At 44.5% G+C, this 17,261-nt stretch overlaps 1 protein-coding gene across 1 annotated transcript; it reads right to left on the reverse strand.

The window, feature by feature from the left end:
* Positions 1-8,064: 8,064 nt before the first annotated feature.
* LOC141094417 (uncharacterized) lies at positions 8,065-15,297 on the reverse strand. Its single transcript, XM_073580202.1, has 4 exons — positions 15,083-15,297; positions 13,987-14,146; positions 12,534-13,876; positions 8,065-8,069 (listed from the first exon to the last, which is right to left on the reverse strand). Exons 1-4 carry the CDS (start codon positions 15,126-15,128, stop codon positions 8,065-8,067), a joined length of 1,554 nt encoding a protein of 517 aa, XP_073436303.1. The 5' UTR covers positions 15,129-15,297.
* Between the last annotated feature and the right edge of the window lie 1,964 nt (positions 15,298-17,261).

Below are 17,261 nucleotides of genomic sequence, written 5' to 3' on the forward strand. Positions count from 1 at the left end.
ACTTTGATGGATGATTTTGGTGTAATTAGATTGGCTAGAAATTGTTTTTCATGGTATAGAAGCAGAGAAAAGGAATTTCTTCCGTACTTTTCTTAAGACAGTGCTCTAGTTGATTATAGTGATGATCATGGGCTGAGAGAAAAATTTTACATTGAGTACAATGTAAGAAAGTGGAGACTCTTTATTGATTTATCCAAAAAAATCGTTTGTAAGCTGTGCTACTGCACAATGGCAGAAAGTAAGCTTCAGTGCCTGTAGGGCATTCTGTGCATTTGGGGGAAAGCTATGAGAATTTAGTAATTATTCACAAGAAATTTAACTATGAGAATCAAGGATGAACAATATGTGGTGATTTGAAAGTTCTCTCTTTGCTCCTTGGGCAGCAAGGAGGATATATGAAGTACCCATGCTTTCTGTGTAAATTGTACAGTGGATAGGACTCATCACAGGAGCCAAAAAAGTTGGCCAATGAGAACATCTTTGCAACCTTGTAACCTGGATTCAAGGACATAGCTGTGGAAAGTTTATTTGATCCCACTAAAATTCTCCTGCCACGATAACTGATGAAGCAGGTTGTGAAATCTCTACTAAAAGAAGTAGACTTTTAACTACATGTGTACCAAGTTTCAGGGACAGTCCTAAGCAAAACTGAAGGAAGGCATTTTTGTGTGTCCAGATATTCGGAAACTCATGATAGGATGATGTGTTTTTGTAGTCTATCATGGAGAACATTCTGAAATGTTTCAAAGCATTGTTTTTTTTATGAATTTGAAGTTAATTTTTTTAAATTACCATTTGGACTACTTTTCTGAAAACCTTGGTGCTATAAGCGAAGAGCAAATAGAAAGATTTCTGCAATGCAATTACCAATGCCCCTGCATGGTTGCCCTTCCTCCTCCATGCAGGGATATTGGCAGTATGCCTAGTGTGCGCATGTGTGCGCTGACACATTCTTAAAAGGGCAGAGCATGTACATAGTAAAATGTCCCTAGCGATTGGCTGGAAGGCATTCAGTAATGGGGAACACCTGCAAAATGGCTCCCAGCCAATAGCTGGGGAGGCATCTTGTGTAAAACACTCCCTCCACTGTAGCCAAAGCAACAATATTAATTAGTGTTTAGTTTCTCCTACTAGTGAGTTGTGAGGTCCTCTGGTCCCGGTGTGGCATTGTCCTCAACCCGTTTACCTGGTCATGGTGTGGCCAGTGTTCTGTACCAGAATCTCTTGTCCCAATGTGGCTAGTGTCCTGTACAAAAATCCCTGGTACATGTGAGGCCAGTCCCTGAACCTGCTCCCCTGGGCCATGTGCAGCCAGCGCCTGAATCTGCTCCCCTGGTCCGTGTTTTGCCTGTGCTTGAAACCTCATCCCCCTGGTATGTTTTTATCCGGCCTGCTAAAACCAGTCTCCAAATCAGCCCAGTCTGGACATAACCAGAATCCAGGTCAGTAACCGTTCTGTAGAGGAGTCAGAACTTATAAGTCTGAACAGAGTCCTAACCCATAAGCAGTGTTAGTGAACTTGACCACTGATGTTTTACCTGGTGGCTACCTGTAGCCCAGCCTGTCTCCACTATCAGGAGTTCCAATCAACATCAGGTAGCCGCTAAGCTACACCCCTTCCTAGGCATGCATGGCCCTATGGCACAGTGGGTCCATGAACCATGTGCGCCACTGTTAAGCATAATTATTTAATCAAGTTATCAAGGAGATGGAATGACGATACCAAGGTAGAAGTGGAGCGCCCCACAGGGCCTTAGGCTACTCGGTACCCGGCCGGTCAGGCTCTTAAACGGGATGTCACTGTGGCAGTGACCCGGTCTGTTGCCCTGGGCGTCCAGTAAAAATGCCCAGTAAAAATAAAAGATAATTATGTGGTGTTTGGTCGTGACGCCACCAGTTGTGTTCGGCAATGGGTGGCTGACGCTGCGGTTTTGGTCCTCTGGGGCTGATGGTGATGCAGCAAAGATGGTTGAGCTCCCCACGGGTAGAGCGAGGCCCCAGGGCAAATATATTTGAATGTTCAGATGGTGAACATTGGGGTGCAGAGGAAAAGTGAAGGACACAGAGAGGTGCAATTTTCTTTACATTTTACTTGAATGTTAATGCAATCTGGGGTACCAAATACAGATGATGGATTGAGTCCGGCTTGCCTGGAGGCATCCAGAGGATCCTCCCTGCAAGGTGTTGTTGAGGACCTTCCTTCTGCGCTCTATTTTTGGGTCGCTGCTGCTTGTAATGAAGCTGCGGCCCGCTCCTGCGTGATGATTGCTAACCTGTATGACTGACAGCGTGAGTCTATATCACGGGCACTGTCTTGTTCATGGTCAGCCCCGGGTTCTTGGTCTGCGGCCGTGCCTTCAGGTGTTCAGTGTGGCCAAGGAACTTGCAGTCCCCTGCACTCCAGATTCAGCTATCAGGGCATAAGCTCCTGACCAGTCAAGGACTCTGGCGTCCCTTTTTATCAGCGCTTCGCTCTGGGGTCAGCTATACGCAATTTTAGTTCCCCAGAGCCCTTGTCTCTGCTCCTGTCCCTTCCCTCTCCACAGACCAACTCCCACTGTCTTGTCATGAGCTCCAACTGCTCCCGTTTCCATGACAACTCTCTTGTTCACTCTCTCAGCTGTCTTCTTACTGACTCACTAACCCCACCTGCTGGCCAGAATTTATAAGGAAGCTCCCCTTTCTGGCCTGCAGCAGGAATTGGCATGTATACTGTGTTACCTGGCATGGGTACCCCCCTGCCTCCAGACATGACATCACCCCTTAGAGGGAGGCAATGTCACCATGGCAACCAGACTCTGGAGTGCCACAGATAGAACATAAACATGATGGGGGACTGCTGCTGGATGCTGCGCCGAGAAGATCCTCAAAGGGTATCAAGAGAAGCTTTGAAGAGAAAAGGCACAATAATTAATTCTCAATAAAGTTGCAAAATTAATATTCAATACATTTTTATATATACTATTATGTACATTTTTGGCTACGATAAAGATTTGTCGTGCTCATCACGCTTGTAAGTAATTTCATACCGTTTTGTGCAAAATCCATACTTAATGGTTAAAAATAGAAGTGTTTTTTTTTTTTTTTAAATCAGGGTGAAAGAAAACTTAAGAATCAGTCACTGGATTTGAAACTATTTTCATAAACCCAAATTTTGCATACCTGTGTTATTCTTCGTCAATCAAGAAAATATTCTCTAATATATCACCAAAATGTTTAAAAATGAAAATAGAATCACTTTTTTGTAAAGTATTTGGTCAGTGAGGTATATTGAGAAAGACAAGGACATATTTCAATGATTTCTTCAGTCAGTATTGCAGAAGATGTCTGTCCGTCAAAAGCAATAAGGAATGAAAAGCATTAACAAGGACATATGACATTCTACATTTCATGAAAATGCTTGCACAGTAAAGAGAAATGAAATTGCAATATATTTTATACTAGATTATGGCCCGATGCTATCGCATCGGGAGGATGCGATAGCATCACACCTCTTGCCATGTTAACCCTCAACACACACACTCCTCAACACACACTCCTCTCACCTTTCACCATCTCCACTCACTCTTTCACTTCACATACGACCCCTTCTCTCACTCCGTCTCTCATACTCACGCCGTCATCGCCGCTGCTCCACGATCCCCGACATCTTCTTCCGCCGGCGCCATCCTGGATCCAGACGTTGTCCACGCCGGCGACATGTTCTTGCGGCGACGCCATCTTGAGTATCGTGAAATCCCGCGATAGTCAAGATTGCGTCGCCGGAAGAACATGTCGCTGGCGTGGACGACGTCGGGATCCAAAATGGCGTCGACGAAATCTCGCGAGTTTTCGCCGACGCCATTTTGGATCCCGACGTCGTCCTCGCCGGCGACATGTTCTTGCGGCGACGCCATCTTGACTATCGCGGGATTTCGCCGATCCAAAATGGCATCGCCGCAAGAACATGTCGCCGGCGTGGAGGACGTCTGGATCCAGGATGGCGCCGGCGGAAGATGATGTCGGGGATCGTGGATCAGCGGCGATGACGGCGTGAGTATGAGAGACGGAGTGAGAGAAAGGGTCGTATGTGGAGTGAAAGAGTGAGTGGACGTGAGTGGAGATGGTGAAAGGTGAGTGGAGTGTGTGTGTTGAGGGTTAACATGGAAAGAGGTGTGCGGTGACGTCACCGGTTACAACTGGACGGAAGTTGTTACAACCGGAAGTTGCTTAGGGCATTTATTATTATAGAAACTTTGTATGATATAAATATATCAGTAGGTGGACAGTTTGATTCCACCATTTTTTACAGTAAAGGAGACTTCAATATAAAAAGTATTAAAAGTATTAATATAGCAATAAATGAAAATAATAGAAATAATAGATAATAGATACAATGGAAAATGATAGATACAGTGAGTTTCCTCTGTGTTCTGTATATTTTTCTTTCACTTTTGCAAAAAAATTTTTTAACTTTTTCTTGTAATTTATTTCTATTTATTAAAGATGGGAAAAATTATTTGAGAGTAATTGAATTCTAATTGAATTTAAACAAATCTTTATTCTGGAGATTACAACATTTTATGTAATTTATTCTGCGCAAATTCAGCAGAATGGCAGCCAGTTATGGCCGCCATCTTTCTGAACACTAGAGGGCCAGAAAAAAAAAAAAATTAAAACAAAAGAAAAACATTCCTCAATACTCACTTCTCTGCCCATCTTACTGCTCCCTGTTCTACCAGCTTGAGTAGATTGGCATCTCTAGTCCAATGTTCACTCTTGGCTGGGGTTTCCATTTTGCATGCATAGTTAAATCAGAGGTCTACACAGTGACCTCTGAGACCTGTGTTCACTCTGGCCCAGGACTTCCAATCCTGAGTAGACCACTGAGTATGATCAGTGAATTCTGGAGCCTGGTTGCATCTGGAAGCCCTGGCCTAGATTGAGCATCAGGACGTAGATGTGAAATGATGGAGGCATGGAAGACCATACAGCGGGCAAAGAGCAGGTGGAAAAGTAATTGTTGAGGAGTGTTTTTTTCTCTTTATTTTTTACATCTTTTGTTTATTAAGCTGCGACCATGACCATGAGGGTTATTAAATAAAGAAATAAATAACTGCGCAAAGAATAGGCAGGGCTCAGTAAAAATAAGTTCTTTATTGAGACATGTTTAAAAGGCTAATAAAATAGCTTATAATGTCAGACACAAAAGGAGGTAGGTGAGCAGGAAGTCTCTAATACAGGTACTTTACATGATGCAAAGGTATAATGACAATCTGTACCTCTGCAATGACGATGGATTCTCAAGAAACATAAATATCAACGAGCCCAAAGTTGAAGAAGTTCTCCTATCTGCATTTTTATCCTCTTATTATATTTCAGTCATCATATTATATAGAACTGGTGAAATGGTGTCTTCCCCTCATCCTTCAAACATGCCTTAATCATTCATCCTCAAAAAGCCCTCCCTCGACCCATCCTCTATGTCTAGCTATCGCCCGATATCACTTCTCCCTTACGCCTCAAAATTACTGGAACAGCATGTCCATATTGAACTGCCTCCCACCTCTCCTCCTATTCCCTCTTTGACCGCTTACTATCTGGCTTCTGACCGCATTACTCATCTGAAACTGCCCTAACTAAAGTCATCAATGACCTATTAACCGCCAATAACAAGCGACATTACTCTGTCCTCCTTCTCCTGGACCTGTCTTCTGCCTTCGACACTGTGGACCGTTCCCTCCTGCTACAGACTCTCTCATCTCTTGGCGTCACAGACTTGGCCCTATCCTGGATCTCATCATATCTAACAAACCGAACATTTAGTGTCTCCCTCTTCCACACCACCTCCTCACCTCGCCCCCTCTCTGTTGGTGTTCCCCAAGGCTCAGTCCTAGGACCCCTACTCTTCTCCATCTACACCTTCGGTCTTGGACAGCTCATAGAATCCCACAGATTGCAGTATCATCTCACCCAATATCACCTCCTTACTGACCAAAATCCCACAATGTCTGTCCGCTATTTCATCTTTCTTTTCTGCTCACTTTCTAAAACTGAACATGGACAAAACAGAATTCATCATTTTTCCCCCTTCTCACTCTTCCCCTCCACCAGACCTAACCATCAATGTCCATGGCTGCTCACTTTCCCCAGTCCTGCATGCTCAATGCCTCGGGGTGATCCTCGACTCTGCCCTCTCTTTCAAGCCACATATCCAAGCCCTTGCCTCCTCCTGCCGACTACAATTCAAAAACATTTCCCATTTCCGTACATTCCTTGACCAAGAAATTGCAAAAACGCTTGTGCACGAACAAACAGGCAATCCCTGCATGTGTTACGGCTGTCAAACAGCCTCGAGACATGCAGCCAAGGTGACTCAATCATGGTATTAGAGCAAGCCGAAGTTACTCTAATAGCACTCGAGCATGCTTAGATAACACCTCATCTGAGCATGCTCAGTCATCACTACTCATTTTGCCTTTCTACACAGTTAGTTCTTCTCTTTTCCATTATGTCTATAACATCACGTGATTAAAAAACAACTAGCTGAATCCTTCTAAGCGTTTATGTAGAAAAAGGAAGTCTAATTCCCTTATCTGAGTCAAAATTCACTGCAAATGTCCCTGGCACGAGGGAGGTGGAGCAGATGGGTCAAGAGTTGAAAAAGGGAATGATAAATGAAGGGACAGGAGACATCCCAGTTCTCCATAAAAAAAGAGAAGAAATACCTTTGTAGAAGGGCAAAAAGAGCAATCATTACACAGTGCAATATAATATGATGACAGCAATACAGTATATTAAGTGGCTACAAATTTTGATGTGAATGTGCTCCTTAAATAATACAATAAATAATAATAATAATACAATAAATAATAATTATACATCTTTTTGAGTATCCGTTCTCAATACAGAGGTGAAGATCGTCATTATCACTTAGTATGATATAATGTACATGTATGGCCGGTTTCACATTAGCGCTTTTTAAGCGCACGCACGGCCAGGGGTAGCTCCGCCCCCGAGCCGGCTCTCTGCCCGGCGTGCCCGCCCCTTGCTTGTAGCGCCGCCTACTAGCGGACAGCGGCGCCTGCGATCGGTGCACCCTATCTTTAGCATAGGGTGCGCAGATCGTGCGCAGGCCGTGCGCTAGTTGCGCTTTGACCTGCGCTGCGCACTTTTGACGGTGCGCCGTGCGCGCCAAAATCAAACTTTTCGGATTTTGGCGCGCACGGCGCACCGTCAAAAGTGCGCAGCGCAGGTCAAAGCGCAACTAGCGCACGGCCTGCGCACGATCTGCGCACCCTATGCTAAAGATAGGGTGCGCCGATCGCAGGCGCCGCTGTCCGCTAGTAGGCGGCGCTACAAGCAAGGGGCGGGCACGCCGGGCAGAGAGCCGGCTCGGGGGCGGAGCTACCCCCGGCCGTGCGTGCGCTTAAAAAGCGCTAATGTGAAACCGGCCTATGATAGTTTTCCTGTTCATCTATCTACTTACTCTTGTGTTTGACATTGTATGCTATTTAAATTGTCTTTAATCTCAATAAATAATATTTTTTTGACTTTTCTACTGAGCCCTGCACATTCTATGTGTAGGTATTTTCTTTATATTAAGACCTCCTTCACACGTCCATTTTTTATGTTCATATGGTGTTTGTTTTTAAGGATCACAAATACAGACATATGCACATCCATTGTATTCAATGGTGGTGCAAACATGTCAGGTTTTTCACATGGACCATGTGTCTGTGTGAAAAACACATAGACATCATTTTTTTTTCACAGCACGGACAAAATGCGGCACACATGCACATGAATGACTTGTGTGTGTCATCCCTGTGACACATACTGGTGCCTGGGAAAAGACCGTACAGTTCTCGCTGTTCCCAGGTGTCGGGTGCTGAAGACAGCTCTGATCATTGTTGCATGGTCTCCCTGAGCTCAGCCCCATCAGGTGACAATGATGGGAGTTGTATTCAGCACTGATTGTGTACATTGTGTGCAAAATTTGGAATTAAATAAAAAATTGGCATGGGCTCCCATGTAATTTTGATAACCAGCAAAGGCAAAGCCCACAGCTGTGGGATACTGTCATTAGTCTGGAAAAGGGGAAAATATGAGTGTTAATAACAGCTCACAGCTGTAAGCTTAGTCTTAGTGGTTATTTTATGGGGGACCCCAGAAAAAATGACCTAGTGTTCCAATATATATTTTAACCAGCTAAGGGTAAACATTCAGCTATGGGTTGATATTAATAACCTGAGAAGGGACCATGGATATTGCCTCGCAGGCTACCAACATCAGCCCTCAATAAGATGTGCCAAATCTGGTGCTTAGCCTCTCTCCTCCCACTTGCCTGGTGCGGTGGCAAGTGTTGTAATAACGATGGTGTTGATGTCAGCTATGTGCTGTCAACTGACTTCAAGTCCAGAGTATTGTAATGGAGTAGTGTTTATAGGATGCCCCCATTAATAACCCCGTAGTTAATTTGTAAAAAAGACACATCAAGAATAAAGTCATTTAATTGAAATTAACACACCCCACCCTCATTTTCCCATTTATTGGTAAACATGAAAATAATAAAAAAAATATTCCTTACCTGTCCAATGATAATCCATTTGTCCAATGCTGTAATCCATCTCTGCTGCATCTGGATTATATGGCTGAGCAATGGCATGGTGCAACTGCTCAGTCATGAATCCAGGAAACACTAAGATAAGCTTGGGATGCAGCTTCAGTGACAAGCAGTAACATCATAGAGGTTAACGCCGGTCGCTCACTGTAAGCTGTTCCCATGTGCAATTCACTGTGAGCTGGCTGATGAACTGCAGTAACCTTCATTACGTGATTACTAACACCATGACAAATTTCATTGAGTTTTGGCCCTATATGAGGGTCTCCCCTATAATAACCAGTAAAGGCTAAACAAACAGCTGTGAGTTGATATTAATAGCTTGGGAACATTTATGGATACTGCTCCCCTTTCCAATGATATTACCATCAGCCCCTAGCAGTCAGCTTTTCCTTTGCTGCTTCAAAAAATTATGTATGAGCCAGCACCATTTTTTTAAAATATTTATTTTATACACTATGTACACAGTGGGTGCTGAATAGAACTCCCATCATTTTTGCTTGATCGCGCTGATCAGACGACAATGATGAGAGCTGACTTCAGCACCCAACACCTGGGAACAGCTAACTGTACTGCTTCCCAAGTGCCTACACGTGTCACACGGGCACACCAATGGAACATGGATGCCACATATATACAGTATGACATATGGACAGAAAATGGATACACGCATTTCACACGAATGTCGCATATGTACATACGGATGGCACACAGACCACGGATTTCACTAGTATTATTTTTTTCAGTACAGGAATCACCAGGCCATGTGAAGGGTGTCTTATGGTCAGTGGTGGTAAATATTGGTCTAAGGCTAGTTTCACACTTGCTTTTTTTTGCAGCGCGTTTTTCCCGCAAAAAAACGCATTAAAAAAACGCATACAAATGCATACAAACGCTGCGTTTTTTTCAAGCATTTTTATGCGCATGCAGGAAAAAAACGCAGCGTTTTTGCGCGTTTGTATGCGTTTTTTGTGCGTTTGCGTTTTTTTACAGATTTTGGAAAAACCCCACAAAAATGAAAAAACAACCATTCAACAACACACAAGACCAATGGGACTTCATTGTGGGTGTGGTATGTTAATATATAGACCCTGTCTACAGTATTCTTCACATTTGCTTGATTCTTCTCGTGACCATGGATCTGCGCTGGAAGAGTTTTCACTTCAACTTGGATTTGGACATCGCGATGGCTCAGGCGTATGCAGTTGCTTGCCATGAACAAAGGAAGAGAGAGAGGCAGCGAAGACGGCGGCGTATGTGGATACATCCAATTGTTGAACTCCGGGAGAGCCGTGGGGCATACCACACCCTCTACAGCGAGCTACAGGCAAACCCGGAGAAATTTACAGATTATATCAGGATGTCCCACGAAAGTTTCATGGATTTGCTTGCTCGTGTCCAACAATCCATCCGGAGACAGGACACACAGCTCCGTCGTGCGATTCCTCCTGAGGAACGGCTACTGGTGACATTACGGTATGTTTTAAAAACCAAGGGGTGCGGTCTGATGGTTTTTTTTTAAATTTAGTATTCAAAACCTTGGGTAATTAGTTTTCGTGAATGTACTAATATTTTATTTTATAGTTTTTTAAAATAATATACATAAATATTAATTTTACTTCTTTGTCTGTTCACAGATTCCTGGCGACTGGAGAAACCCTATCTTCACTACACTTCCAGTACCGTATTGGAATCTCTACCTTGTCTGGAATTGTTGCTGACACCTGCCGGGCTCTCTGGAATGTTCTTTGCCCAGAATTTATGCCCCTGCCCACCGCTGAAAAGTGGATGGAAATTGCTGACAAATTCTGGACAGTATGCAATTTTCCCAACTGTTTGGGAGCTGTTGATGGTAAACACATACGGATCATCAAACCCCAAAGAACGGGATCTGAGTACTATAATTACAAAAAGTACTGTTCAATAGTACTCATTGCGATTGCGGATGCCGGATGTATGTTTGTAGCAGTGGACATTGGAGCATTTGGCCGTGGTAATGACTCACAGGCTTTTAAAAACTCAGACATGGGCCGGAGGTTGTATGGCAACCAATTTAATTTCCCTATGCCACGGCCTCTTCCTCACACCGAAGCTCCGCCACTGCCCTTTGTAATGGTTGGCGATGAGGCTTTTCAAATGTGCAACTTACTGAAACCCTACTCCAGCCGGGACTTGGACCACACCAAAAAAATATTTAATTACAGGCTGACCAGGGCCAGAAGAACTGTCGAGTGTGCTTTTGGGATTCTTGTTTCCAGATGGCGAATTCTGGGCACGGCCATTAATCTTAAACTTGAAACAGTCGATGAGGTGGTGAAGGCCTGTGTGGTTCTACATAACTTTGTGATGGCTAAAGAGCACCCGACCTTTGAACTGGACGATGATGCTCCTAACCCATTGCCTGAATTCACTCAGCACACTCTCAGGTCATCCGTTGAAGTTGGCCAAATGAGGGACCAATTTGCGGCCTACTTTATTTCTGATGTAGGACGGGTGCACTGGCAAGATGAAATGGTGTAATGTTTTTGTTTGTTTATGGTAATAAAAAACCTTATTTGATACCATTACTGAGTGCACTATATTTTTTAAACTCCAATTTAATAAAAAACTTCCCATGTATAACTGAATTTTTTGATGTTCACACACCTGGGCAGGTAAATACACATATGAGTTAAAATGCAGCATTGCTAGTCTGCGTGAAATATATTGGAACGAGCAAAGCTGCAGGCCATGAATCAGGAAACCATTCTTTTTCAAGAGAAAATTGTGCAACTAGTTGAAAACAAAGTATGTGATTTTCTCAAAACACAACCCTCAAAACCCAACCCCAATGAAAGTCCATGGGGAATACAAGTCAGCATTGAGTGGATGAATGTAATCTGCTCCATTCCAACTTACAAGTTATTACACTAGGCCTTGGAATGACTATACTAGGCCGTGGTATTTCAAATATGAGTATAGTATGCCTTGGGCCTACTAGTATAGTCATATGTGAAATACCACGGCCTAGTATAGTCATAACAAGGCATACTCAATTTTTGCCAACTAGGATCTTGTTTCACGAAAAACAAACGGGTGAAACTTGAAACCAACAGTTTGCTTTTCATGAAACCAGATTCTAGTTGGTAAAAATAGAGTTATTACACTAGGCCTTGTAATGACTACACTAGGCCGTGGTATTTCAAATATGAGTATAGTAGGCCTTGGGGCTAGTAGTATAGTAATATGTGAAATACCACGGCCTAGTATAGTCATACCAAGGCCTACTGTAATAACTCGATTTTTAACAACTAGCATCTTGTTTCACAAAAAACAAACTGGTGAAACTAGAAAGAAACTTATTTTTAAGACAAGTTTCAACAGTTTGTTTTTCATGAAACCAGATTCTAGTTGGTAAAACTAGAGTTATTACACTAGGCCTTGGAATGACTATACTAGGCCGTGGTATTTCAAATATGAGTATAGTAGGCCTTGGGCCTACTAGTATAGTCATATGTGAAATACCACGGCCTAGTATAGTCATACCAAGGCCTACTGTAATAACTCGATTTTTAACAACTAGCATCTTGTTTCACAAAAAACAAACTGGTGAAACTAGAAAGAAACTTATTTTTAAGACAAGTTTCAACAGTTTGTTTTTCATGAAACCAGATCCAAGTTGGTAAAACTCGAGTTATTACACTAGGCCTTGGTATGACTATACTAGTCCATGTTATTTCACATATGACTATACTAGGCCTTGGGTTGGTTTTTAACATGTATTTACCCATCAGTGTGTGTGAGCGGCGCAAACAACATTAATGAAACTTAGTAATGGTGAACCACAAATGTAAATTTATTTTTTATCACAAAAATAAACCAAAAAATTATTTTTTCCGGCGTTTGGGGGCAGATGGTTTCAATTTGGGGGTGTGCAGGGAATATGCAACACTTGCTGTTGAAGACGGTGTTTGAGGGGAAGGGGCAACAAAACTTGTGGGGGAAGGTAGTCCAGTTAAGGGAATTAAACTAGGAACACTTGGAGGAGAGGAAATCTGTTCAGGTACATTAGTTGTAATGGCATGTCGCCGTAGGCTTGTGTGCCTGGACCGACTTTGGCCGAATGCCCGCCTTGAAAGATTTCGCCTTGAACTAGGGGCAAATATTGAGTGTAGGTCCCCCGTCTGCAGGTGTGGCTGCTGCTGCTGCTGAGGTGGCGGCTGCTGCTGCTGAGGTGGCGGCTGCTGCTGAGGTGGCGGCTGCTGCTGAGGTGGCGGCTGCTGCTGAGGTGGCTGCTGCTGCTGAGGTGGTTGCTGCTGCTGAGGTGGTTGCTGCTGCTGCTGAGGTGGCTGCTGCTGCTGCTGAGGTGGCTGCTGCTGAGGTGGCTGCTGCTGCTGAGGTGGCTGCTGCTGCTGCTCTTCGTTGTCAGTGCTCGTCCTTGCAGGAGGACTGGTGGCGGCAGTGATGGTCCAGGTTTGCAGAGTGGTGGTGGCAGGGCTACTACATGTTGTTGTAGCGGCAGGGCTGTTCCATGTTTGCCTAGTGGTGGCTGAGCTCCACGCATGCATGGGAGTGGCGGTGGTGCTCCAGACAGGAGCAGCGCTTGCCATGGTGGTGTCGGTGAAGTGACCAGCTGCACTCAGACTTGTGGTGGTGTAACGGTGGGTGTCCTGGCTTTGAATAGAGGTGTCCGTGCAGTGGTATGCAGCACAAGTCGGTAGTGAGGTGAAGCGAGTCAATGGTGGCACAGGTGGAAAGGACACCACTGACTGCTGACCGTACCGATTATGCTGCATAGCCTGCAAGAAAGCATTGTTGCAGGCCTGCAGCACATTCAGCTGTTGATCAGGACTAAGGTGTTCCGCCATGCCCTTTTCAATCTTACTAAAAAAATGGTGTGCTGGTCTGTTGAGGTCGGCCTCCAGACGGTCAAGGCGCTGTTCTACAGAATTGAAGCGGTGTTCAAAGTGGTTAAAACCACGTTCCATGAGTGCAAAACCGCTTTCAACTCTGTCGGACAGTGACTTGAGGCTGGAATTAAATGTCTCGCTCAAATGCATAAACTCGGGCAAGACATTCCTGTCCAAGGCCCTCTGCCGCTGGCGGGTAGTGCCCGCATAACCAGTGGCAGAGACCTGGGACAGGGGAACACCTGATGGCCCAGCTTCCTGGTCACCAGCTGTGTGTGTGGTTGACCTGCAAGGTGCTTCCTGGCTGTCGGATGGCTGGGACGGGTCAGAGGACGTCCGAGGAAGGACCGCTCCAGGGCCAGGTTGCAGGGTGCTGCTCCAGGTGCTGTTGAAGAAAGGAAAATCATTACTACCATGCCTTTACAAGAAGCATCAGCTGTGGATTAGAAAAACACAGATTAATAAAAATAAAAACCCAAAATTTATAATACTTACGATCTCGTGGCAAGGACCGGTCTTAGGAACTGCAACGCGTGATAGTGACGGTATCTAGTTCTGGTCCTTGACGCAGATCCACTGCGAACCTGGCCCTCAGCACGAACATCACTGTTGAAGCGGTCCTTGATCGAACGCCAACGTGTTCGGACTTTGTCCACTGTTGATAAAAAAAAAACAGTGCCGTCAAGGACAACAGTCACTGCGGCACAATGTAGCAATACAATACTCAAAGCAGTCACTGTAGACCCCGATGACACTGTTGGGTTTCCTGCTAGAATACACCTAGCACGAAACCCAACAGTGCCGTCAAGGACAACAGTCACTGCGGCACAATGTAGCAATACAATACTCAAAGCAGTCACTGTAGACCCCGATTACACTGTTGGGTTTCCTGCTAGAATACGCCTAGCACGAAACCCAACAGTGCCGTCAAGGACAACAGTCACTGCGGCACAATGTAGCAATACAATACTCAAAGCAGTCACTGTAGACCCCGATGACACTGTTGGGTTTCCTGCTAGAATACACCTAGCACGAAACCCAACAGTGCCGTCAAGGCCAACAGTCACTGCGGCACAATGTAGCAATACAATACTCAAAGCAGTCACTGTAGACCCCGATGACACTGTTGGTTTTCCTGCTAGAATACACCTAGCACGAAACCCAACAGTGCCGTCAAGGACAACAGTCACTGCGGCACAATGTAGCAATACAATACTCAAAGCAGTCACTGTAGACCCCGATGACACTGTTGGGTTTCCTGCTAGAATACACCTAGCACGAAACCCAACAGTGCCGTCAAGGCCAACAGTCACTGCGGCACAATGTAGCAATACAATACTCAAAGCAGTCACTGTAGACCCCGATGACACTGTTGGGTTTCCTGCTAGAATACACCTAGCACGAAACCCAACAGTGCCGTCAAGGACAACAGTCACTGCGGCACAATGTAGCAATACAATACTCAAAGCAGTCACTGTAGACCCCGATTACACTGTTGGGTTTCCTGCTAGAATATGCCTAGCACGAAACCCAACAGTGCCGTCAAGGACAACAGTCACTGCGGCACAATACAGAGCAGGGAAATACTCACTAAACGCCTTTTTGGAGGATGCTGTGGCGCTGTCCCAGCCATCCATCAACGCTGCGGCCACCTCATTCCATAGCCGCCGGGTCACCACAATGTCCTTGTGCAGCCGGTCACGGCTGTCCCACAACGGCGAACGCTCCTGGACCAGGCTGATGAGCTGCTCATTATCCAGGTAGACGTCTTCATCCCGTTGTGGAACCTAGACAAAACACATTCATTAGAATAATCAAATTTAAATTGAATAAAAAGTTACAAAAAAAGAAACATAAAAAAGAGTAAAAATAGAAGATAAAAAATAAAGAACATTACAAATCATTTGATACTTACATTCCGTATCACCACCGGGACTTGGCTTCGCTGCTCCTGCTCTTCGCCCTCACTAGTCCCGTCCGCAGAAGATGATGATGACGATGTCTTAAAAAAGTTGAAAAAAACGTAAGAGATTTGGAGAAGCAGCAGATATACTGTACTTACCAGATGCACGAAAATAATCACCTCACGGTCTGCTTGCGCCAATTCCTGCCGCGATGGGGAATACTCTGATTCTGAAGACATACTGCATGTAAAAATAATAAAAATCATTAGTACATACATAATTTAAAAGGACAGGCATATAATGTAATATACTCACATTCTTCGCTGATATAATGGGTTCTTGGTTGACTGTCTGCTCTTCAATCTGTCAGTGTAGTAGTGGCAGAGTTTTGGCAGGCACCTCCTTTATATAGACTTTTTTTTTTTGACTTTAGAAGATTATAACTAGGACAACAAGTGGACACTACCAAAAAAACGCAGCGCTAAAAAAACGCATACCTGCGCATGCCAGTGCGCACGTATGCGCATCCATAGGCTATAATGGCCATTTTTAGCGCAAAACGTGCGCATACGTGCGCATGCGCTTTTTTCCAGGGCCAAAAAATGCAACATGCTGCATCTGGAAAATACCAACGCACACCCCAAAAAAACGCAGCGCATGAAAATCGCATACATGCGCTTACCAGCGCGCAGGTATGCGCACCCATGTTAAATATAGGGGAAAAAACGCATGCGCACGTATGCGTTTTTTTCCAGCGCAAAAAAACGCAAATGTGAAACCAGCCTTAGTAAAGTGCTTTTTGCAATTTTTTTGTAAATGACATTTATGGTGGTACTATTGAGACACCATTGAATACACTGCTAATATGTGATCATGCTGTGGAAGTATAAGTCTTTTATATGTGTTATTATCAGGTCTGGCACGAGAAATAGGCAGGGTAGGCACTTGCCTAGGGTGCTACCTCCTGCCCCCATTTTGGAGAAAAAATAAGTCTGACATTGCTGAATGCTTTTGGTCACTATCCCCTTCCTTTCACCTCAGGAATTCAAGACAGTGATGGCCGGGGTGAGGGCATACAGACTTCCAGGACGGTTCGTCATAAAGTTTTATAATCTGAACCTTTTGAGCTTTGCTTATCTTTACTGTTTCAGTCATGTATACAAACATCCATTATTATTATTACTACCATATTATTCACATTATAATATGCACTTTTTTGACCCAAATTTTGGTGAAATGGGGGTGCATTTTATAATGCAGATATACCTTACCAGCCGCGGTGGAGCAGGGTCCAAGGGTCGCTGCTGGAGGAGGCAAGAGTGGCAGATTTCTGCAGGCTGCAGGCTGGAATGAGGGGTGTTCTATTGATCTCAATCTGAGCATGCGCCTCCCCCAGTGGCTATTTTCCCAGAGGCCACCACATCACAATAATAGATGTGCGGGGTAGCTCTGGGCCACAGCACTGCAGCCATTTTCACCCGCAAAGGCACACAACCCTTATCCCAGCCTGCAGCAAAGCGCCACTTTTGCCTCCTCCTGCTGCGACTCTGAGACCCCGCTTCACCGCAGCCACCATCCACCGGTAAGTAATAAGATGCATGGATTATTAGAGGCACCACCATTTTATTAACAAAAGGTTTTTTTTCCTATTTTTCGCCTCAAAAGTTGGGGTGCGTCTAATATTCTGGTGCATCTTATAATCTACAAAATACAGTATTTTTTATTATAGCGCCATTTATTCCATGGCGCATTACATGTGAAAAGGTGTATACATAGTAAGAAGCAAGTACAATAATCTTAAGTATTACAAGTCACATCTGGTACAGGAGGAGAGAGGACCCTGCCCACGAGGACTCACAATCTACA

This window comes from Dendrobates tinctorius, unplaced genomic scaffold (genome assembly GCF_039654945.1).
Source record: "Dendrobates tinctorius isolate UK_male_01 unplaced genomic scaffold, ASM3965494v1 ptg000064l, whole genome shotgun sequence".
NCBI lineage: Eukaryota > Metazoa > Chordata > Amphibia > Anura > Dendrobatidae > Dendrobates > Dendrobates tinctorius.